The following is a 24,950-nucleotide window of genomic DNA, read 5'->3' as shown; positions in this document are numbered from 1 at the left end:
TCATACAGTATCATTGTTGAGGTATATAATGATCTCCTGGTTCTGCTCATTTCACTTAGCGTCAGTTCATGTAAGTCTCTCCAAGCCTCTCTGTATTCATCCTGCTGGTCATTTCTTACAGAACAATAATATTCCATAACATTCATATACCACAATTTACCCAACCATTCTCCAATTGATGGGCATCCATTCATTTTCCAGCTTCTAGCCACTACAAACAGGGCTGCCACAAACATTCTGGCACATACAGGTCCCTTTCCCTTTTTTAGTATCTCTTTGGGGTATAAGCCCAGTAGAAACACTGCTGGATCAAAGGGTATGCACAGTTTGATAACTTTTTGAGCATAGTTCCAAATTGCTCTTCAGAATGGCTGGATGTGTTCACAATTCCACCAACAATGTATCAGTGTCCCTGTTTTCCCGCATCCCCTCCAACATTCCACATTATCTTTCCCTGTCATTCTGGCCAATCTGACAGGTGTGTTGTGGTATCTCAGAGTTATCTTAATTTGCATTTCTCTGTTCAATAGTGATTTGGAACACTTTCATAATGAGTGGTAATAGTTTCAATTTCATCATCTGAAAATTTGGACATTTGATGTGAAGGAAATCTAGTCACATGCTAGTGAAGGAAATCCAGTCATATATCCTATGTAGTGGTTAAGATATAGGGAGAATAGAACATCAAAGGAGCTGGGCATTTTTAGCTGGCAAAGGATAGACTTAGGGAAGGAAGCTGCCTTCAATTTATGTGAAGGCTTTTAACATACTCTGCCTGGCCTTGGAGGATAGTTGTAGGAGCCCAGGGTGGAGGTTGCAGAAAGGCAGATTTAATCATGATGTTAGGAAGAAAATTAGAACTATTCAAAAGTGGAATGTGCTACTTCAGAGAAAGGCAGGTTCACCCTCATTTAAGGTCTTTAGGTGGAGAATGAATGACCTTTTACTGGGGATACTTTTATGGCAATTGAGTACAGACTGACATCTGAGACTCCTTCCAACTCTGGAAGTTCTTAGGGAGAGTCCCAGGTTATTCTCTCCTGCCTGGTGTAAAGATGTCAGCGTGTTGACAAGTCTGCAGTTTTTAAAATAGATCTTCCCCAATAGAGTGTTATCTTAGAACTTTAAATATATGTATATATGCTATATTAAAATGCTTTAGCTGATGTTTTACTTTAGCTAATGTTTTAATTTGGGACTTTTTCCCTAAAGGGATTTTTTGGTGAAAGGTATGATTAACAAAACATATATATATGGTAGAGGAATGCAATGGGGAGAATGTAATTTTGCCCCATCGGCATCTGACTGATTCAGAGATTTAGGATTCCCAGAGAAATATTTTCTGTTCCCAGTACTGTGGATATAAATGTCCTCTGTTAAACCCCATCTGTCCTTAAGGCAGTTTCCTTTTAATTAATGATATTTAGGAACTAATTGTTCAGGAATGTTGTTGTTCAAGTAGTTTTTAGTTATGTCTAACTCTTCATAATCCTATTTGGGTTTTCTTGGCAAAGATAATGGGACAGTTTGCCATTTCCTTCTTGAGTTCATTTTTATAGATGAGGAAACTGAGGCAGACAGGGCCAAGTGACTTGTGATTTAGAAATGGAGCTCATCAAGTGATTAATTTGTAATTGTAGAACTCAGAATTTTTTTTTACACTGCCTCTGGGATTGTGAATAAAGTGAGCTTATGCTTTTGGGGCAGATGGTTCCTGTGATATTGCACGTTGTCAGTGTTAGACTATTTTGTGAAGGAGAAGAACTGAATCTTTATATTACTCAGTACTTTGTGGATAAAGCTTAGGGGTTGGAACCAGGAAGACTCATTTTCATGAGTTCAAAACTGGTCCCTGGAATCCCAAAATGAGGTCATGAGGAATCAGATATAACTGAAATGATTAGACAGAGAGCAAATAGCATAATGCCATATACAGTACACATACAGTTTCTTATAATATGCTAATGTTTAGTGGCGGTTTATATAAGTACTTTGGAAATATATTGTGCTGGTCATTCCTGTATTCTATGTACTTGACTCCCATTTTATTGATTTTTGTAGTTTCCTGTTTTTTGCAGTAGTGGAAAGCTCAGGGAGCATTAAAATAAAACATCGATATTATGACAAAAATACCAGCTTCTGTCCAAAATTCTGTTTCTCCTTTCTCTGTTTAAAGAAAAATCACGTATAAAACTCTTCTCTAGGAACTTCCTAGTCATTTCTTGGTGAATTTTTGTTGTAATTAAAGAAAAACCAATGTGACAAAGGGGAAAAGGCAATCAGTTGATAAACACTTGGTTTTAAATAAAACAGATCCATTCTCAGAGGTGCAATCAAGAGCAAATCACCTTCCTTCTCTAGATGCCTCAGAAATAAGAGATCATGATACTTGCAGCATTTACTACTTCACAGGCTAATTGAGAAGATCAAATGATGAAAAAATAAATATATAGGGTTTTTGCAAACAATAAAATACTGTATAATTGTCAGCTATTAAAGGAAGAAAAAAACCCAGTTTTTTTTTTTTGTTTGTTTGTTTTTTGTTTTTTGTTTTGTTTTGTTTTTTTGTGGCTTACCTAGCTTTACAGAGCTGGCATTGAAACTGGCTATCTGTGAAATCAACCATGATTCTTCTTTTAAATTTTGACTGAGTTAATAATAATTGTTGTTGTAATAATGTATCACCTCCCCTCCCCTGGGCTTACTCTCCCTCCTTCCCTTCCACTCTCTTACTGGCAGGTTAGGTTTCCAGAGGAATATCATTTTCTTCTAAATTCGAGGGATATCTCTGAGTGATTGGAGACTTCTAATAATGTTGGGTCCCCATTGTGTATACTCGCCAGTACTGATCGCCCATTTGACAACAAATTGCTTTTATAAATTGATAATTACTGAGAAGGTATAGCAAAAAAAATTATTCCAACACAAGCTGGTAAACCGAAAAGCGCATGTTCCTGACAATCCCAGGTTGAACATAAATACAAACTTGTGTGGAGATGTGGGGCTGAGGAGCGTCTCTCCATTCTTGGCTTTGGAAGTGTTTTTTCCCCTTGGAGGAGTCCCCCCTGGTTGTTCTCTGGCTCATTCAAGCCTTTGTGAAGTGCCTAGTGTTTTGACAGATGGGCTGGGCTACCACTGGCCTGAGCAAAGAGCAGAATTGTTTGGTGGCGAACGGGCTGGATCCCTTAATGGACTTGGTTGTTCCTGCTGCTATCAACTCTAGTTATCAATGGGATCTCTCTGATAGCTATTTCCAACTCATGGGTCACTTGGGCACTTGCATCTCAGGATGCTCTTTCACAGGAAAGAATAAGCACAAAAGAATTAGACCATTGACCAAGTAGAGAACAAGATAGTTAATCAGATAGTAAACCATTTATTAAGCTCGGTGTGGTAAGTGCTGGGGGTACTGAGAGGCAAAAGATAGATCGTGAGCTTTTAATTGGAGAGATATGATGCAGACAGTTGTAAGGAGGTTGAGGGAGGAGTAGATGAATCTTAGCATCCCTTCTCACTAGAAAACTCCTTTTTACATTGTACCTGCCCCACAGTCACTCTAGGCAGCCATGTGGTTGGGGAAAATATGTCCCATACATTTAATATCAAGCAGGGAGAGTAGATCAAGCCCTCAATGGTCAGCCCCTCCATTGCAACAATAGTAATAACTCATTTCTATTTTGCTTTAAGGGTTGCAAGGTTCTTGACATATTGTCTCGTTGATCTGATAGTCACCTTTCAAGGTAGATGATACACATTTTACTGATTGACTGGTCTGAGGTCTTGCAATAATCTTCCTGACTCCAAACTGGACACATGTCTACCACACTGCCTGTAGGATGAGCAGTGTTAATCACCTCTTGCTAAGATGATGCTAGTCAATTCCAAGAGCAGATGAAGTAATGATGAACTTGACTTTGCTCTGTTTTGATTTAATGAAATGACCCAGGATTCCTGATGCCTTCATTAGTCAGAATCCTTTAAATTTTAATATTTGTCATAAAAATATAGTAGGACACAATTGCCTCTTCTAGAAAAATAGGAAATAGAGTGACTTGATGAACATGTCCTAATATGTGACTCTTTGTTCTGAGTGTTTTTTTATTTTTATTTTTTATTAGGAACCTTTTCCTACAGGATGAAATAGGAAGCAGAAGATAGTTTTCCTTGAATGGAGAGCAGAGTGTCCTTGGTTTCCAACATGCAAGAGACTTCACATTTGTCATTGGAGAAATGTAACAGTCCAGCCAATGGTAACAATGAGTATGATTCAGGTGAGTTCATTTATTCATTTTAATCTTCGAGTTACAAAATCATTGTCTTATTTGTCTGTCCATCCATTCGTTTGCTCATTCATTCATTTATCTATCCATCTATTATTTACCTATTTAATTATCTATATTTAGTTTGTTTTGTTTTGTTTTTGGCAGAATGGGAGGAAGGTAATTTTAGTTTTATATGCCTCAGTTGAGCAATCTTTTTTCAAACCCATATATTGCACATTTTGGATGCTTTACTTTCATGTTTCTTAAAGTATGTCTTTAGAATTTTGCAAGCTGACATTAAAAATGAGTGACATGACCTTCATTCCCAGATCCAAGAATACCTAACATGAAAAGTTTATTTAATAATTTATAAGAAATTTAAAAGTTGCAAAATTTTCAATGAATCCCCCTTTCCTTGTTCTTCCTCTCCTTTATCTTTCATGTAATATAAGAAGAAAAAGTCTTGTAACAATGAACAAATTGTAACATTTTTCATATTAATGATAAATGGTATGGAGATAAGGGAACAGTTTTAGGAAGACTAAAGCCAAGAATGAACTGAGGTTTCAGGAAAAATTTTAGGACAACCAAAAGCACCTATTTTTAAAGATATGTTCAGAGCAAATAGAATTTCCAGAGAGCTGGGTTTACTGTTAAGAATGGATTGGTATAATATTAAGACAGCAGAGAGAAAATAGACAATTATCTAATTTCTATTTTGGTTCTATCTTCATGAAGATTATTTGGAGGGGAAATTTAAGCCCAGGCTAGGTGATGAGATAGTAATAAAACACCTGACTATTTGTGAGTAAAAGTGTGTTGGTTCAGACAAATTATATCTCAGAATTTCTGAATGAACTTGTAGATGAGCCCACTCAATTGCTGCCAGTATTCATTTTCTGTGTAATTGTGGAGAATTGAGGATTCAGGAGGCTGGAAACAGGTACATATTGTCCTCATTTTTAAAAAGGTGGGGTCTGGACAGCAGAATGATACAGTATTGAAAGAATAAGATATTAATTTGAATCCTGATTGTCACCCTGGAATCCAGTTTTCATCTTTGTACAATGAGGCAGATGCATTGCTGATAATTGGACTTCATGACCCTCATGGTCATTTCCAGTTCTGCTGGGAAAATTATAGATTATAATCTTGACATTCTCCCTAGAAAAATTTTGGAAGAGAAATGAATGGCTTGTAGACACTTGGGGATCATTAGGCTCCAGCATGGGTTTGTTCACCAAGAACAAGTAACTTCACTCCTTTTTTGATGAAGTCTTTATATTGTTGGATTAAGGAAATGCTTTGAGAAAGTTATATATGGATTTCAGCAAGACATGTGACAAGATTCTTTTATGAAATTCTTATGGACAAGATGAAGAGACTATGTGAAAGGCAAATAGCCTAGGAAATGAGGTTTCTGAATGAGTGTTGATTAAATGGATCAATGTCAACTTACAGGGAAGTCTAATGATATGTTTTAGGGCTTTGTCTTGGATGGATCCTGCTGAACAGATTTGTCAGTGACAGATAAAGACAAAGGATTATCAAATTTTCACAAAAGACAAAAAAGATGAAAGGGACAGCTAATGTGATTCAGGATTCAGAAGGACTGTGGCTGATTAAAATAAAGGTCTGAAACTACCTCCGAAGTAGGACCATTTTGGAACCAGCTAATGATTTGTCCAGCATATTGTTAATTTTCAGTGTGACAGTTTACGCCATGGATATATACAAAGGAGCTTGCTTCTTTATTGTTTTGTTGACTCTCTAGTAAGTAATACTTTCTAGTAAGAAAGTAATAGATAAAAGTGTTAATGATACTGATAAAATTCATCGTGGCACCTTTTTTTTTTTTTTTTTAAAGCTGATTGTTAAACATTTATCAGCTGAGAGTTAAAACATTTACCCATACTGTGGAGTTGATGAAGTGAGAAAATCCAAGTGGAGACAGATTCCTCTCTAGAAATCTCTAGAAGAATTCCTTTTAGACTTAAACTTTAGGTATGACATAAGTTGAATATCTCATTAGTGTTTTGTTTTGTTTTTTTAAATACTCTGTAGTTCTAGGCAAAGCTCCAATTTATAGGAAGCTTTTCTTGAACTCTAAGCTTCCCACTCCTATGCAGTAAATAGAAGGCTGGGCCTGAAGTCAGAAAGAACTGAATTTAATACAGCCTAGACACTTACTAGTTGTGTGACCCTGGGCAATAACCTAACCTATTTGCTGCAATTTCCTTATCTATAAAATGAATAATAATAACATCTTCCTGTTAGTTGTTGTGGGGCAGCCAGATATTGCAGGGATAGGGTGCAGGAGATGGAGGAGGAAGACTCCTCTTCTGGAGTTCAAATCCTGGACAATCATATAACCCTGTTTGCCTCAGTTTCTCCATCTGTAAAATGAGCTGGAGAAGGAAATGACAAACTACTCCAGTGTCTTTGCCAAGAAAATTCCAAATGTGATCATAAAGAGTGGGACATGATTTAAAAAAAAAATAATAATAGTTGTGAGGACCAAATGAGATAATGATTGTAAAGTGCTTAGCACAGTGTCTGGCACATGGTAAACATCCTATATGTGTTAATTATTAACATTATTATTATTATTATTTCTTTGGGTTTACTCCTCCAGTAAATGAGGGGTCTTTAAAGACAGGTAGTTTCCATTTTGGCTTTTCTCTCCAATGCCATGCACTTAGTAGGCACTAAATAAGTTTACCAGAATGAGCTGAATTTTTTCTGTTGTAATTTCCAGTTTTTCTTAAGTATTTCTTTTTCGGTGCTTGCTGAGTATAATGGTTTTCAGCTCTTAGCTTTTGGCTTTGACCATATATTGCTTCGTGTATTGTCCCGAAACTATCCTCTTGGGGCTGGGACCCAAGAAGTTTTCTAAAATCTTCAGAAGCCAACTAAGCATCAGATTTTCACTTCTATGAAACCTTAACTGTTTTCTTCTGCTTAAAGTGCTTTCTTCTGTTTGTTAATGATGCTATCATGTTAGAAATATTATACTTCTTCTACTTGAGGTCAGCCTCCTGTTCAAGGAAAGTCTGTTCTGATATGGTTTATGGGTCATGTCATGGTTCTGTTGGCAATTTTTTCTTCCTCTCTGGTTATTCTTGGTGTATTGCTTTGAAAACATCACCTATCATATGATATAATATAGGCTTTAAGGTTTGCAAATGTGCTTTATCTTATTTCATCCTCACAAAAACCCAGGGAAATAGGGGCTATTATTCTTATTTTACAGAGAAGTAAACTGAGTCTGGGAGTGGTTGAATGACGTGTAGGGGATCTTGTGAAAAAATAAAGTTTTCCTGACTTTCAAGTCCAGCGCTCCATCTACTATGACACCATATCCTCATAAATTATGCTGTATCTAATATTCTAAGGATATGGATGCTTGATTCTTTCTTAGGAATATTTCCTATTGTTCTGCATTCACAGTTGCATCAGGGGAACTTTTAGTGGCTTTTCCAATAAAAAAAGAGACTTTGTGAAAGTAAAAATAGGTATTAAAATAAGCCACTGGGAGGAGGAACAAAACCAGTCAGACTTAGTAAAATATACCCTCCCTCACTTAAACCCAACTCACTCACATGTCACCTCCCTGATGTCTCAGTCCTTCTTGAGAATATTCAAATACACTATCACAAAAAGCATTAAAGTTTGACATTTGTTAATAAAAAAGAACCCCTTTCAATTCAGAAGCCAGCTTTAGAAAGTTTGTTCATTATTTAATAGGATTCTTTAATAAATGAATATTGTCCAGATGTCAATTAGAGCCTGTCTGGTGGTCTATATGGAATATGACAAACCAATATTGTGCATCCAAGTACAATTGTTTTAAGCAAACATTTAGCTAGGTTTAAATGATCCCAAACTGATCCATTTTTTTTTGGGGGGGGGGGTAACTCAGGAGACCAAACATGTCACTTCTAGCTTTTCTTCTTTCTTATCACATGATTTATTTCCTGCAATTTCTAAGAGAATATAGTCCTTTTCAAACAAAATCTTGGGAAGAAAATCTGTCCTCATGTCTTTCTCCCATGTGCATCTCTCTGCCTGTTGCTGGTCATATAACTGCTGTGATTCCTGACAGTGCTGGTTTTTCTGAAGCAGAACTTCAAGTAAAAACAATGGACTTGGAGTCTCATTAACAAGCTCTTTTCCTCTCCTGTCCTGGTCTCTTTTCCTTAAGAAAGCTCAAATAATAGTGAGGATCAATAACTGACACCCACGTCCTGTAAATGAAATAGGCACAACATAAAATTACTCCTCATCCTGTGAACACAAGTGACGTGCTTGGAATGAGTACAAATAGATGAGGTAGTCTAGGAACTGAAGCCCTCTCCAGCAGACAAAATTGACAGCATTATTACAAGAAGCACAAAGAAGAAAATATACCAAAGTACAATTTCTGGGAATTCTCAGCTCCTTCAATTTCTATGTGATAAAAGCAAGCAAAACAATATTCTGACACAGTGATAAATGGATTTCTTGACATTATTTTTATAGACACAATAAATGTAATTTCCTGATGAAGTCTGTAGATAAAAAATTGATGTAAATTCAGACTGGGGGAGTATAGGATGAATAAGGGACCTGTCTTTTTTTTTTTTCTTTTTTTCCCTTCTTCAATGATGAGAACATATTAACCATTATATTTTTTCCCTATTTGAGAAGGAAGAAATCAAGACTCTTAGGGAAAAATCTACATCTTTTAACTGAACCCTTTATTCATTTTGGGATTTAATATGGTACTGAATCGATTCATTGCCTGTTTTGTGAAATGATTCAAATAGGATTCAGCAGTGTTCTTTCTTCCCCAGTCTACCCTAATTTAATTTTATGACTTACAAAAGTGGCCTTTGTTAGAATTTTCCCAGGAATCTCAGCTGACTTCCTAAAACTGTGACAGGTGCCTCAAGGACCATTTTTATCCATTTGGAGAATCCTACTCAACATGCTCATCAGGAAGAGAAGTCTCAGTTTTTTCCCTCAAAGTCTTAGTTTTATCTGATCTACAGAGATGTTCAAAGGTTATCTCCTCCCAGGAGATGGCTAAATCTTTTTTTGTGCTGTACTAAAACGTGACCGGTTAACACTTAGTAAGTTTTCAAAAAAAGTGGGGGAAAAAAATAAAAGCAGTGACATCATCTAGAAACACTCTAGATGAGAAGCCATTTGCATTACCTAATTTCAGATACTTTATTTATTTATTTTTTAATCCCCAGGCTCATACTTAGTATTTCATTTGATGCCATTCTGAAAGCTTTCCAAAGATCAGGAGCTGATCACCATTTCTTTCTCAGTATTTACTGTTTTTTCTTTTTTAAGGTTATACAGATTGAATTCCCATTGACAGCCTGAGGGCTGAAGTCTAATCAAATAAAATAATATTCATAAATATAAAAGAGTATAGATGGATAAACATGTTCTTTCTTTTCATCCCTGCCCATTAATTCCCATTCCCTTAACTCAGGAATATGTTGTAATTTTAAAATTAACCTTGAAGTGAGGCAGTGTAGTGTAGGAGATAGGGCATTGATCTTGGGAATCCACAGTCTCATTTGAGACACTTAAGTAGCCGTGTGACTCTGGGCAAATTATCTGACCTGTGCTACCTCATATTTCTCATATGTATAATGTTAGGGAAGAGGTTAGACTCCCCAGGGTCCCTTATTGTCTTATATCTATGATCTTGTAATGCTAGAAGTATCCTTATTTGACCATAAAATACATTTAAACTTTTTTTTCTTCTTCCCCTTTATGAAAACACATATATCCCAAGTTCTTTTGGAAAGGTGGAAGTGGATATCTTTTTTATATTAATAATTTAATAATCTGATCATGCCAATAGCTCTTTCAAATCAAGAAACTTTACAGTGAGTATGAGTGATTAATGTCCTGGTTCTTCTTTAAAATTGAGAACCTATGGACTTTTCTTAATGTGACTTTTGATGAATTTTCATTATATTAATAGGAATGCTTGGTAGAGATAGTAGGCACTTACTAAATATTTATTGATTTGTCTAGGGAAAGAAACTGTTACAATTTCCTTGATAAAATATTTGAGTTTAAGAAATTTATAGATCATTTCCAAAATTTTATTCTGAATTTATACGGTCTTATGTTGCATATATTTTGTGCTCTTTATTTTAGAATTTCTTGATGATGAATCTTTATAGAATCTATTGTTCTCATCAGGAAGTAGTATATTGAGCACAAATTTTAAAATGTGAGAAAGATCAAATTTGTACACTTTGGTCAGTTATTGTAACATATGGTCAACAAATCAAGACTTAATTTTAGATCAGTAGAAAGGTAGGTCAATGGAATACAGTAGACATACTATTTACAGCATCAAATAAATATGATAAGCTTGTAGTTGATAAATGTAAAGACTTAAGATTTTATGATAAGAATTTGTTATTTGGTAAAGATTGTTGGGAAAACTGGAAAGCAGTATGGCAGAAACTGGGTTATTTACCAGGATAAGGTCAAAATGACATGACCTAGAGATAAAGTTATAAAGATAGCTATTATATGAAAATTAATAGGACATGGAACATATTATATCAGACATGGGTAGGTGAACAATATGAATAAACAAGAAACAGTCAAGTTAGGTGCAAAATGGATAATTTTAGTTACATTAAATTAACAAGTTTTTGTGTAAATAGAACATCCACAAAATCAGAAGAAAAGTAGTAAATGGTTGGGGAGGGATTTTATAGACAGTTTTTCAGAGGCTTTTTTAAAGGATCCTTTAGATCCAGGGTTGAAAGAGACCCTCTTCAGGGACCATTTAATCTAACCCCTTTATTTTGCTCAGGAGGGCCAAGGGAGATTAAATGATTTCCCTCTCTCCCCTAGCCCCCCCCCCAAAAAAAAAAACAATCTTACATGAACTTTATTAGTTAGAGTCATGGAACTAAAAGTAATATCAGATTCCATCTTATGCAACCCTCTCATTGAACGGATAAGGTTATTGAGGTCCCAGGAGATTGAATGATTTATCTTGAGTCTCAAAGAGGTAGTCAATGTCAGAGATAGGCTTTGAGCCCAAATTGTAAAAATCAGTGCTCTTCTGTTGTTTTATTCCTTTAAAACAGTTGAGAGTGATCTTGGTTACCTTTTGCCTATTCCCTTTGATTTACATTTGGATATTTTTCAAATTAGTAGGTACCAGGAGGCTTAAATTCTCACTTTCTGCTGTACCTGTATGAAGACAATAGTACTTATCAAGCTGAATGAACATGAAAATGATTTGGAAAAACATTTTATGTTTGTTGCAAGAAGATTATTAAGTTGTTGTATGTGTTTAATCACATTTAAGCCCCTACTATGTGCTGGGGTATTAGAGAGACAAAAAAAAGCTACTAAAACCTCCCAAAACAAACAAATCCAAATAATTCTTTCAAGGAATTTACATGCTAACAGGGAGACAATATACATGTGTGTTGCAGTCTATCATGAGATGAGAAAATTCCTGGAAATGAAAGAATTCTAGATATGTGACAAGTAATTTCTCAATAAATTTTGTAGGTAGATTTTAGAGTAAGTTTGCCATTAACAGTGATGACATCAGATCAAAATTCTGTCAAGGATGAAAAGTTAGAATAGGTGGTGTCAGGCTTAGCACCACATTATGTATTTGTGTTTTTTGGTATCATGTTATGGGTTAGGTAATTCAACTTCATTAGACTGGAGGATCTTTTGAATCAGGGACTTTTTTTCTAGTGAGAATGTCATCATTGTGTGTAGCATTAAGAATGGTGGAACCTGTAATTTTTACTTTGTACAGTTAATTGTCATCACCTTCCATTAACCAAATGACCATAATCTTTCTATTTTAATTTCCTTGTCCATAAAATGAAGATTTTTTAATGACCTAAAGAAAGCTGATTTTATTTTACAAAACTTTTCAAAGAGCCCAATATAGTGCCAAGCACGTAAAATTCAGTGAATACATTAAGTAAGAGGAGTGAATAAAAAAGTCAGAATTGCTTCATTGGTTCCTACTACATTCAGTAACTTTCCAAATCAGTGCACTGAAGCTCAGCAAAGATGTCAGTGAGATGCTGAAATACTCTGGAGCAACTTGTTTTGTTTTTAAAAAGCTTATTAAAACCTTGACTCTAATAGGACCTCAAAGTGGAATTTCTTTATGGCTTCATTTTCCCAGCAGTCATCTTGATAACCAGCAAACCAAAGCCATGTGCAGAATCCAACAAAATCCCTCTAAGCTAGTGCATCAGTTTTTTTGCATTAAAGAGTTTTCTAGTCTGCCTGAATTGCTTTTCTCCCTTTACATATTTCACTATGGGATTAATATTTTTATGTTTTTAGGGGTATTTTATTTTGGTTTAATATTATTTTGTCTTGTTTTTGAACAGATGAAGGTTCAAGCATGGAAGACCCTGACTTTAATTGGGGTGAATATTTGGAAGAAACAGGCGCAGTTGCTGCCCCTCATACATCTTTCAAACATGTATGTAAAAGCCATCTTTTTTTTTCTTTTCTTCTTGATTTAGATGGTTAAGGGCGAGTTCAGAAAGAGATGTTAAACAATGACCAAGAAGCAAAAAAAACCAAACAAAACTGTTGACGAGTAAAGAATGGAAGGAAACTTATTTTTTTGTTTTGTTTGTTTCAAGAAGTAGAGCTAACAAGGAAATGTGAGAAATTTGGTTTTATCTGCAAAAGATCTATCACAGAGAATTCTCTTGCCCTTAAAAATAATATCCTCTTCGTTGTTATCAAGTAATATTGATTTAAACATAACTGTTTCTTCTCAGACCTCACAGCACCTAAGCACATATTTTAGCAGTGGTGGGCACTCATTCAGTAGATGTTGACCGACTGCAGGTGGTGATGTGCTGGGGGTTGTGCAAAACAAATTAGACAGATGTTGTCCCTGCTCTCTGGGGGCACGCAGCCTGAGGCAGGTGCCATTAATATGGACAAACAGAAAGTCTACAAACTCAGTAATAGTTCTAGGGATGTTCTATTAAAACAACCAAGTGGACAGACTTAATCAGTTTGATTTTCTACAGTTACGTATGTTTCTCTTATTGAATATGCAGAGCTTTGGGATAGGGAAAAGGTGATGATGGAGTCTTTAAAAAATTTTTTTTTGATGTCTTTTATTTTTTTACATCATTGTTATTTCTGAATAGCTCTCCTGCAAATAAACATACCTTGTACACCGAATAAGTATTAAGTAAAATTCTGCAATTGAGGGGTCATTTTTTGTTGCAAAATTCCCAATCATTTTCTAGACAAGTTGGACAGATGAATCCACAGCTGTACTAACAACGTATTAATTTGCCTATCTCTCTGAAGTTCCCAGACTATTAACCGTTTTTATCTTTTGTCAGTTTGTTAAGATATGAGGCAAAATCTCAGTTGTTTTGAATAGTATTTATTTTATTATTACTAATGGTTGCTGATAGTTTGCAATTCTTTTGAAAACTGTTCACATTCTTTGACTACTCATTTGTTGGGAGAGGTTTGAAATAAAGCCTGTGTATTAGATTTTAAGAGTTTTATATGGTTCATTTTAAATAATAGGATTTATTAGTTTTTCCAGTTAATGGGGGAAAGGTAGTTTGGGTGGTGTGGCTATGCAAAAGGTCAGATGATGACTTTGAAATGGAAAGCTTTATTTTCTTGAGTTACTCTTTCCTGTTATCTTTTATATTTTTATATTCTTGGGCCTATTCCTTCTATCAGGGTGTTTACTTTTAATCTGAATATACTTATTAATATTTTTGAACTTAGGATGTAGTTGTTAAGTTTAATAGTGGCTGAGGTCCAGCAGTTGAAGCAGAAGATTCTTGTGTGGTTAGAAGTACTTAGTTATAAGTCATTGTAAATTGGCTCAGACTCATAGAAAACAATTCTTATCATTAACATTGCTTCTCCATAGAGTACAGATGACATGTTCACCACTGGACAAGGTTCCAAAGAAAGCACAATCCTTTTCTTAATTGGATTTTTACTAAAATAAGGAAATTGTATTTAACAGCAAAAGCTTAAGGATATGTGTTTTTAGGTACTATAAATATTACTTTGTAAAAAGTAGAAATTTGTTTGAGAAACATAGTCCTTTAAAGCAACTTTCCCAACTGTTCAGGGCATAACTTGACCTGAGCATCATATAATAAAATTAGGATACTGCTTTTAGTGCTTGTGCTTAGATTATCAAGCTTGGCAGCTCCTTTGGATTAGGGATGTTTCTCTGTGAGTGCAGAGCTCCCCTTATTCAAGTTCTTTTTATTTCCATCTTATCTAATGTGAAGGATTCTTTTATAAAACTCTTCCTTCAAGGGATGGCTCTTTACAGCTTAATAATGACTAGCAGCTCAGGAAACCTCAGAACTTTAAAAATTAAGCATAGCCTGGCAATGCTAAAAGAGCTAAGTCTCAAAACTGCTTTTATTAGAAATTGTTTCATACCTGCACATAGAAAAAAAGAAATAAGCATTTTTATACACCTATCATTTTTATATACCAAGGTGCATGCATGCACCTTGACAAATAGTTTGATTCCTATAACAATCCAAAGAGAGATAGACGATATTATTGTCCCTATTTCAGAGATGAAGAAACTGAGGCAGACATGTTATTACTTGCCAGTGTTACACAGCCACATAATTTTTCCACGGTGCTACCAGCCTGTGGTATAACCCGTTATACTTCTATACTTCAGTGATCCATGATTTCATAGTGTGGATATTCTGTTCACTGTTCACTGACAGTTCACAACCTTCTCTGTGCTTTGAGAGAGAGTTTTGATTAATTGCTGTAGTTGAGAGAAAAGTAAATCATCCCATGGCTCACTTAAAAATGTCCTCACACTACCTTTCAGACTATGGATGTTTCTATTTTACTAGACTATGAGCTTCATGGGGGTAGAGAATATTTCTTCTTCTGTATATTCTCCATAGGACAAATATAATGTTTTCCACATAAGCATTCATGCATTTATTGGATGCTGATGTCTTTTGACATGTCATCAATCAGACATTTTTTCCCCATTTATTTAACATTTTATTTTTCCCAGTTACATGTAAAACAATTTTCTCTCTTTTTCACTTTCCCCTCCCCCATTGAGAAGGCACATGTGAGGTTATGCAAAAGATTTCTATGCAAGTCATGTTGCAAAAGAAAAAAATAGATTCTTCCACCCCCCAAAAAATAAACCCTCAAGAAAAATGAAGTTAAAAAAGTATGCTTCAATCTGTAATCAGACATAATCAGTTCTTGGGTATAGATAGCATTTTTGATCTTAAGTCCTTCAGAATTGGGACATTATGTAATATAGACCAAGAGTAATGTGACTTCTTTTGAGTTGGCAAACATGTTCATAGATAGCTGGATTTAAAACAAATCTATCTGATGAGATTTTAGAATAATAATATTACTTTTTATTATTAAGGTTTTTTATTTTCAAAACATATGCATGGATAATTTTTCAACATTGACCCTTGTAAAACCTTGTGTTCCCAATTTCCCTCCCCTCCCCGTAATTCCCTACCCTATATGGCAAGTAATCTAATATATGTTAAACATATATGTTAAATCCAATGTAGGTATACATATTTATACAATTATCTTTTTGCACAAGAAAAAAATCAGATCAAAAAGGAAAAACACTGAGAAAAAAACAAAATATAAGTAAACAAAAAGAGTGAAAATGCTATGTTGTGATCCACAATAATATTACTTTTGTGCATTATTTTCTACAATGGTCCCATTCCTTGTTTGTTTAATCAGGGCACAGTTGGGTTGGCTTTTGCATCATTATTGATTCATATTAGCTATGTAAATCACTTCTCCCTACTGTGCATCTTATAATCATTGCAATGTGTTTCTGATTCTATAAGGTTGAAATCAGCCTTCAGAGCAGCTTCCAGCCTGGGATGAAGTTAGAAGTAGCTAACAAGAACAATCCAGACACGTATTGGGTGGCGACCATCATAACCACATGTGGACAGCTCCTGCTGCTGCGTTACTGTGGCTATGGAGAGGATCGAAAGGCCGATTTCTGGTGTGATGTGATGACAGCTGAGCTTCATCCAGTGGGATGGTGTACTCAGAACAACAAGGTGTTGATGCCGCCAGATGGTAAGTTTTCCTCATCCATTTTCCATTTTGAAGACTTTCTTGCTTCTCTGTCCTCATATTAGTAGTTGTCATAAGAGTGGAAAGGAAATTATATAGAGATATTGAAGTAAACCTTAAAAAAATTATTAATAGTAAAACACCTCAGTCATATTTTTTGGAACTAGCCTTTTTATTCATTATCTGAGGAATAGGGTTTTTTTGTTTGGTTTGGTTTGGTTTGGTTTGGTTTTTTTTTTTTTTGGGGGGGGGGAAGAACAAGGATAACAAAGAATCCATTTCTCTATGTCAGGGTCTGATCTGACAGTTTTGCCATCTATGGCCTTTAATAGATGAAGGTATTTGAGCACAAATCTAAAACTGTGTTTTGTGTGTGGGTTTTTTTTTTTTTTTCTTCAATGGGGATAGGGGAAGGAAAGCTGAAGGGCAGATGCCAAAGAGAGAGTCTGGTTTTCTCTTTGATGATTGATGACATCATTTTTTTCTTTTACTTTGGCTAACTGACATTGTGAACACTATGGTTGAGCATCTTAAATAGCCTTCCTCTAATAAGCTTTAATCTGCCTTGTTGTCAAGAGATGATCATAGTGTAAAGCATTGAGAAAACCAAACAGATGTGGAAAAATTACATCATTCTCAAGGGAGTTTGTGAAATTTCTATCCCTAAGGTCAATTTAAAACTGGATTAGGCAGAATGCTAGAAGTAGAATTTAGAAAATTTCTCTCTTTTGCTGTTGAGGTGAGAATGCTACTATATCGAATCTCATGATTTGGGGGCCACATTCTATACCTATGCATTATGCATTAGCAGATTTAACTATATTGAAAATATCAAATGCAATCTATTCCCTGTACTTATTCAATGTAGAACTTACTTTCAGAATATAAGTGTTTTATATATTAACCCATTGTTAGGAAGTTGTGATATTTTAAGATTAAATGATGAATTATCTTTGCATGATATGTTGTAAATTACTTTTTCCAAACCATGAAACTTAATGGTTTTTTAAAATGCCTGATCCACTGGCGCTATGGCTTTTTCTTTGTTTTTTGGTGGTATTGGCTTTTATTATACTACTCATCCTTTCTAGCCCAGTCCTTCTTGTGGTGGTTCAGTACACTGATGAAAGAACAAGCTTAGGTTGGAGTTACAGTGTATTACTGTGCACACAGCTGGGTCTGTATGAAGATCAACTCCATGACCTTGACCTCTGTGATAACATGTTCTGACCAACCGAGCTACAGATCCCTAGAATGTTTCATTTGCTAAAGAAGATTAAAGCAACATTGGCACAGCAACAAATATAGGCTTTTTCAGGAACATAAACCTTGAACTGAACTTGGTGACCTATGTCTGCAGCCCATGCTGCTGGGGAGATCGAGGCTGGTGAATCATTTGAATTTGGGTATTCTGAGTTACAGTAGGGCTCTAGCTAAGTGGGTGCCTATACCAAGTTTGTCATCAATATGGTTCTTTCTTCTCCCTCCCCCCATATCAGCAAGGGGATAAAGGAGGACACCCACACAGAAGAAGGGAGACAGAAAAGGATGGAAACAAGGAGGGAGGGGATAGAAGAGGAGAAAAAGAGACAGATTGAGAGACAGAGACACTGATGAATGGAGACAGGGAGAAAGGGAGAGAGATGGAGGCAGAGAAACAAAGGAAAAGACAGAGAGAAACAGACAGGGAAAGAGACAGAGAAACAGACAAAGAGAAAGACAGAGACAGAGAGAGAAATAGACAAAGGGAAAGACAGAGACACATGAAAATAGACAAAGGGAAAGACAGACAGAGAAAGAGACAAAGGGAAAGACAGAGACACAGAGAGAAATAGACAAAGGGAAAGAGAGAAAGAGACAAAGGGAAAGACAGAGACACACAGAGAAATAGACAAAGGGAAAGACAAAGAGATAAAGGGAAAGGCAGACACAGAGAGAAATAGACAAAGGGAAAGAGAGAAAGAGACAGAGGGAAAGAGAGACACAGAGAGAAATGGACAAAGGGAAAGAGAGAAAGAGACAGAGAGAAAGATAGACAGAGAGAGAAATAGACAAAGGGAAAGATAGAAACAGACGGAGGCAGAGAGACAAAATAACTATGTGAGAAACGGAGACAAGGGAGAGAAATACAAAGAAACAGAGACCAAGAAAGAGACTGTGTCTGTGTGTGTGTGTGTGTGTGTGTAAGAGATAGAGACAGGCAGAGAAACAAAGAGACACACAGAGAGAGTCAAAGAGAGAGATGGAGAGAGAGCAGATGGATGGAGAAAGGCAGGAGGAAACAAAGGGAAAAAGAAAATGAAAATGAGAACGAACATACTATGATTTTGTGATCATTACTGGATTAATTATTTGCAATTTTTCTATTCCCTCTCCCTCTATCTTCCCCATTTGATTGATTGATGTAAAAAACATTTCATCTTTACTTATAAAATACTTGCTTTTATGATTTTGAGGGAGATTTCAGGCAAAAACCTATGATTAGCTGTTTTTAGATCAGGTTCCAACTATATGTCAGCTTTTATGTCATTTCTAAACTTTAATAAACAAGTAATATGAGAGTCAGCTTGATAGACAGTGCTTGATTTGGAATCAATAGTCCTGGTTTCTCTACTAACTAACTTGACTTTGGGCAATCCACTTAATCTTTTGGGCCTTATAACTTCGTAGAGTATATGATACATGAGCATCTCATTAGGGTGTTCTCTAAAAGGAATGATTCAAAGTAAGTATTTCTGAGGTTCCTTTTATGATCTTTGTACATTGTAGAGGATGGGATATGATGTTTCAGGTTGAACAGTGTTTATTGTTTAGAAATACTTGTTCTGAAGACCCAGATCTAGGGCAAAATTATCACATTTTTAGGAGCACTTCAAATGAATAACATTAATGATGTAATAGTATAATAGTCATAAATAAGAGAGAGTGTAGAAGGAGGTCTGCTTTGAAGTCAGAAAGCTCTGGGTTCAAATTATGACTGTGACACATAATAGTATAATCATGGGCTAATCACACATCTTTTTAACGTCTGAGGTGACGTTTTAGAGTATAAGTTAACAATTAGTAGCAGCAAGTTATTGATTTGGAAAGTGGGGAGATTTTGATAGAGAATTCCTCACACTGATAAAATCACAGATTAGGATTCTTCCCCCAAAACAACAGTAACAACAACAAATGCAATGCTTTAAGATTTCAAAGACATTTTATTATTTTTTAGAATCATCAATAACATTTTGTTTTTTAAATACATATAATTTTCAATATTACTTTTTATGAAACTTTGTGTTCCAAATTTTTCTTCTTCCCTCCCTTATCTCTCTCCCAAGACAGTAACTAATCTGACATAGGTTAAATGTGTGCAATTCTTTTAAAGATATTTCCATATTTGTCATGTTGTGCAAGAAAAATCAGAAAGTGAAAAAATGAGGAAGAAAACAAAACAAAACAAAATCTGAAAACACTATGCTCTGATCCTAGTCAGTTTCCATAGTTTTCTCACTGGATTTAGATGGCGTTTTTCATCCCAAATCTTTTGGAATTGCCTTGAATCACTGCATTGTTGAGAAGAGCCAAATCTATTACAATTGATCATCACATAATCTCATTGTTACTGTGTACGATGTTCTCTTGGTTCCATTTGTTTCACTCAGTATCAGTTCAGTAAATCTTTCCAGGATTTTCTGAAATCAACCTGCTCATTATTTCTTATTGAACAATAATATTCCATTACATCCATATGATCATAATTTATTCAGCCATTCCCCAATTGATGGGCATCCACTCAATTTCCTGTTCTTTGACACTACAAAAAGGGCTGCTACAAATATTTTTTCACATGTGGGTCTTTTCTTGGTCACACAGTGTTGAACATAGAATTTGAGCAAGTCTCCCAAACCCGTCCCCTGCTAGCCATAACTTACGTTATACTATTTTTCTACAGTATCTCTTTGAGAATGTTAGAAGAGATATGAAAATATATTTTTCTTACTAGTATGTACTGTAAAATTCCTTAGAAATTTTCTTTGAAATTTTCCATTTAAAAAGTTCTGAACTTCATAAACATTGCCAAAATGAACTTTTCCATATATTTTATGGAACAACAGGAGTTATACAAACAATTTCATATCTCTTATAAGAGCTTACTTTTATTTTCAAGTGTATACAATTTTTGTCATGTTATTTTTGCACTGTTTTGTTTGTGATTGTTTCTGGGCTTTCTTCTCTTATATAAAATTCCTCAAACTTCATCAATGTGAGCTAGCTTAATAGCAGAATATGAAAAAAATATTTTCCAGTTAATAGTAATAATAAATGTTTTATAGATGTCACCTAATTTTATCCTCATAACCAATCAATCACCTCAAAAAGTTGGTACTACTATTATCCCCATTTTTACAGATGAGGAAACCGATTTGCTCAAAATCATATAACTATTAAGTTAGGCTAGATTTGAATCAAATCTTCCTGACTCCTGGTCACTAGATTAGAATGGGTAATTCTTCTTCACTGAGGAATTTTACTTAATTTTTATTTAGTTTTACTTTGAGACTGCTTGCTGTATGAGCCATTTATGATGATGTCCTTTGGTAATTGATTACTAAATCCCCTAGGAAGGGATCCAAATTAACCCTGTTTGAGAATGAATTCTCTATTGTAATAGCAATACATTGAATTTTCAGGACGCTAAGTTCATTAGTACCTCGGAAGAGCTAATGGGTTTGTTTAGTGAAGAATCTCCAGCATTGCTTGAAAATAATACATCATTTATTAATCAGATCTCTTTTTCTCACATGGGTGAAATGTGTGTCAGCAGTCACAGTTTTAGAAACACTCTCACATTTATAACCTACTGAATTGTACTGTTAAACAAGACCCAGACACCCTAAACATGACATTCAAAATGAAAAACAAAAAACCTTGTAAAAAAGGAATTGTACTAAAACAAAAACCTAACAAAAAAATGGTGCCCGGTAACTCAACACTAATAGAGTTGAAAGGTTTATTATCCTAACAATAGTAAATTATGTTGGTTTGGGGATGTTTCCCTTTTATTTTCTGAAAAAAAAAACTTTAGAAATTTAGCTAATAATCAATATGGCTTAGAAATCTACAGCACAGAGAACAAAGTCAGGAAATACCAATGTCATAGGGCAAGAGGTTTTATTGATTGCTGTAGTACAGGATAATTATTGCTTTGTAGCCAGAGGCTGCTGTTCTTCAGGGGAATGGTGGAATCTCCTTTTGATCCAGGATTCTTGTTTTTGGATTTTTGAGTGTTAGAGAGGCAACTATAGACGTTTAAATGGTGTAGTTGAAGCTTGTGACCGTTTTTAGGTTAGTATGACTAAATTTGGAAGGTAACATACTAAATATTAACTTGAATAATGAAAATTCGTGATGTGATCTGTTTCGAGTTGTTAGATGGTAGTCTAGACATTCCTTTATTAGTAGTGTTATAGTGGAAAGAGCCTCGATTTAGGAGTCAGGAGAAATAGATTTCAGTTTCATTTCTGGCACTAGGAAAATGTATGTTCTTGGAATAGTCACTTTTTTGATCTTTATTTACCATATCTATAAAAAAAGGAGATTGGAATGAAAAGTCCCCTTCCCTGTAATTTCTATTAAAAAAAAAAAAAAAAAAAGGAGATTGGAATGAAAAAGTCCTCTTCCCTGTAATTTCTATAATATAGCTTCCTTTGAAACAACTAAAGACTACAAGATTTTCTCCCAGTTTCACATATGTATCCTGAAACAAGGAGAGATTTTGAACTTGTACTACAGTTAGTTGGTGGTTCCATGATAGCGTTGGGACTGAAATATTGGTCCCTTGAAGCCTAGTCCAAGAATTCCATATGGAGCTCAAAAGGCAAGTGGTGCTATTGGTGACTATAAATTTTGAATTGACTGATGCATAAAGATCAGTGTATTAGAGTGATTTTGGTCACTGAATAGAGAGTACTATAGAAACAGAAGGCCATATGTTCATTTAAATTGAGAGAACAAACAGAGCTTCTCAACATTTTGATTTGGGAGCAGAGTCTAGTAAATGGGGTGACAATTATAGTTACCAAATTGAGTTGGGAATGTCTAACGGGATGAGACTGTTTCCATGTAAGAGAGTACACATTTATTAAGTGCCTTCTGTGTGCCAGGCACTGTGATAAGTGACTTCCTTTCTCTGAAAGTTGAGGGCTGCTGCAGTAGATCATAATATATTGAGTGGCATTCTGAGATTATCTACAGGGTTATTATATATTTTTTCAAGTCATTTTTGTTGTGAGAGGAATTTTATTATTTTAGATGACAGTTTTACAAAGCACTTTGAGCTCTTCACATTGTCATATTTTCCTGCATTGCTCTTTTAAATTAATTTTATCTGTGAATTAATGGGAGCAGCAGTTATTCCATTAAGTGTTATGAGGAGGCAAACAGCATGGCGACAGCTCAACTATCTGTCATTAAGATTTGATTTCATCAGTCGTCAGAGAACTCCATTAATAAGAATCTCTTTTGAGAGGCCCAGGTTTTAGTCACAGATTGCATATTCAAAGAGCCATGTTCTTGCTTATAAGCTAGATAGGACTAATCGGTACTAATCTTTCATATTAAAAGTATTAAGAAAAAATACTACATTATTGCAGCAGAAGATTATGGCTCTTACTAGGAGAGTGAAATATAAAACATTTTGGCTTAACAAATCAATAATGACTGATTTATTCATCAGCACATACCATGCTTAGAAAGGGCAACTGCCAAATAATTATTGTTTATAGTGATAATGTAAGGAAATCATTTAATCCACTGATTGTTTCATTGTTATTTATTGGGAGATAGTGACATTACCTCATAGTGTAATATCAGTAGGCAGGGAGCTGTCTTGCTTTGGCAGATGCATCTTGGTATCCTTTATGAGAGCTCTTAGAACTGTTGAGATGCATCTATGCATGTGTTATATGACAGCATCCATCTAAGTAGAATCCCATGGTCTGTGAACCAAGAAGATTTTGTGGCTACTTTCTGTGGTCAAAATTAAAGAAACAGTCTTCTTGAACATTCAAAATCAGATAACCGATTTAATTTTTCTCTTTATCTTTTCTATAATTTAAATTATAAGCTTAGTTCTCAGCAGCGCTTCCATTTATTATTCAAAGGAGAAGCAACATTACAAAAATCAGAAAATATACATATTATTAGACAATCAACCAGCATTTGTTATAGCTTGTTATATGCCAGAAACTGTGCTTATGTACTCAAGATGCCTATCCCAAAATGAAACAGTACCTGCCCTTTAAGAACTTTAATTCCACTGGGGGAAATAACATGTGTTAAGTATGTGGGAAAATATAACTGAATTGAATAAAGAAATGTATATGAGGAGATGAGAAAAAAATATTGAAATCAGCTTTCAGTCCTATTCTGTTTTTGCTACTTAGTTCCTGGGACTGATTTTGCCTGGCAGTTGTGGAAATAAGGAAGATGCCAGGAGTTGTCTGTGACTATTCTTCAGTTGCACTACTGAGATTATTGTGCAGTTATTACTATTTTAAGAGTCGGCCTAGAGGAGGTGGACTTTTGTGGAAAGTGGGGAAAATCTAATTGGCCTTTAAAAATTGAAGTGGGCTGCTTGGGCCAGGGAATAACCTTCCTGCAAGAGGAAGAAAGCCAATTAGAGATACAGAAATGAGGAAGGGCTCTTGGCTTGCAAGTAGGTCAAAAGTTATGAGGAGCACCCTGTGGAAGCTGACAATGGTTTTCTGTTGGTAAAGAAGCTAGTAGCTTCAGTAATCATTTGTTGGAAGGAATGCAACCTGTAGGAAACTCAAAGTAATTATTCTGTTAGTTGCTTTCAGCACTGATCAGATGCTTAAAAATGTGTCAGTAACATCTGCAAGATAATTAGAATTGGTATAGAGAATCTTGAAGATGTCAGTGAAAATTATGGAAGTATTTGCCATCAGTCAGCAATATGACTTTCTGCAAACCGTGTAACCACTCTCTCTGATGTCCTTTTCAACTGAAAAAGCGCACTTTTGTCCTTATTGCAACTGGGCAAGGGACTGAATCCTTGACTCTTATAAGGAATGGAAAGACACTGAGCCAGGGGGAGGTGGTGTGGTACAGTGGAAATAGTTTTGGATCTAGAGTTGGGCCTTTGGGATCAAATTCCTGCCCAGTCACTTCTTACTTGTGTAATTTTGGGCAAATCATTTCTCTGAGGTGTCCGTTTCCTTATCAGTAAAAGGAGGGGGTTGGAGTAGGTGACATCAAAAGTCTTTCCCAGATCTAAATCTGCTTTCCTCTGGTTCTTAGAAGGAGGGTGGGAATGGTTCAGTGGGCAGACATGGATCACGGTCTGTCTGTCTGTGGTGGGGAGGGGATTGAGAATGTCATAGTGGTGACCTCCGTTTGTAAGTAGGTTACCTTTAAAACCATATTAAAGTTTGAATGCAAACATTCATTTTGTGCTCCACGAAGCACGATCGTGGATGTTGTGATTGACAGCTGGATTTGGTATGGATTTCTGTCTTACAGCTGAGCCAACAGGCCAGA

The 24,950-nt window shown here is 35.4% G+C and overlaps 1 protein-coding gene across 2 annotated transcripts in view; it reads left to right on the top strand.

The window, feature by feature from the left end:
* The window catches only part of SFMBT2 (Scm like with four mbt domains 2), a 295,646-nt gene that overhangs the window by 45,289 nt on the left and 225,407 nt on the right, over positions 1 to 24,950 (top strand). For both annotated transcript variants that reach the window (XM_031938506.1, XM_003771404.4), the window contains exons 2-4: positions 4,119 to 4,271; positions 12,668 to 12,762; positions 16,163 to 16,403. In XM_031938506.1, coding sequence (XP_031794366.1) covers positions 4,169 to 4,271; positions 12,668 to 12,762; positions 16,163 to 16,403 — 439 coding nt within the window. In that variant the 5' untranslated portion in view covers positions 4,119 to 4,168. The remainder of the gene's footprint in view (positions 1 to 4,118; positions 4,272 to 12,667; positions 12,763 to 16,162; positions 16,404 to 24,950) is intronic.

Source organism: Sarcophilus harrisii, chromosome 5 (genome assembly GCF_902635505.1).
Source record: "Sarcophilus harrisii chromosome 5, mSarHar1.11, whole genome shotgun sequence".
NCBI lineage: Eukaryota > Metazoa > Chordata > Mammalia > Dasyuromorphia > Dasyuridae > Sarcophilus > Sarcophilus harrisii.
This window is presented reverse-complemented; position numbering and strand designations above follow the sequence as displayed.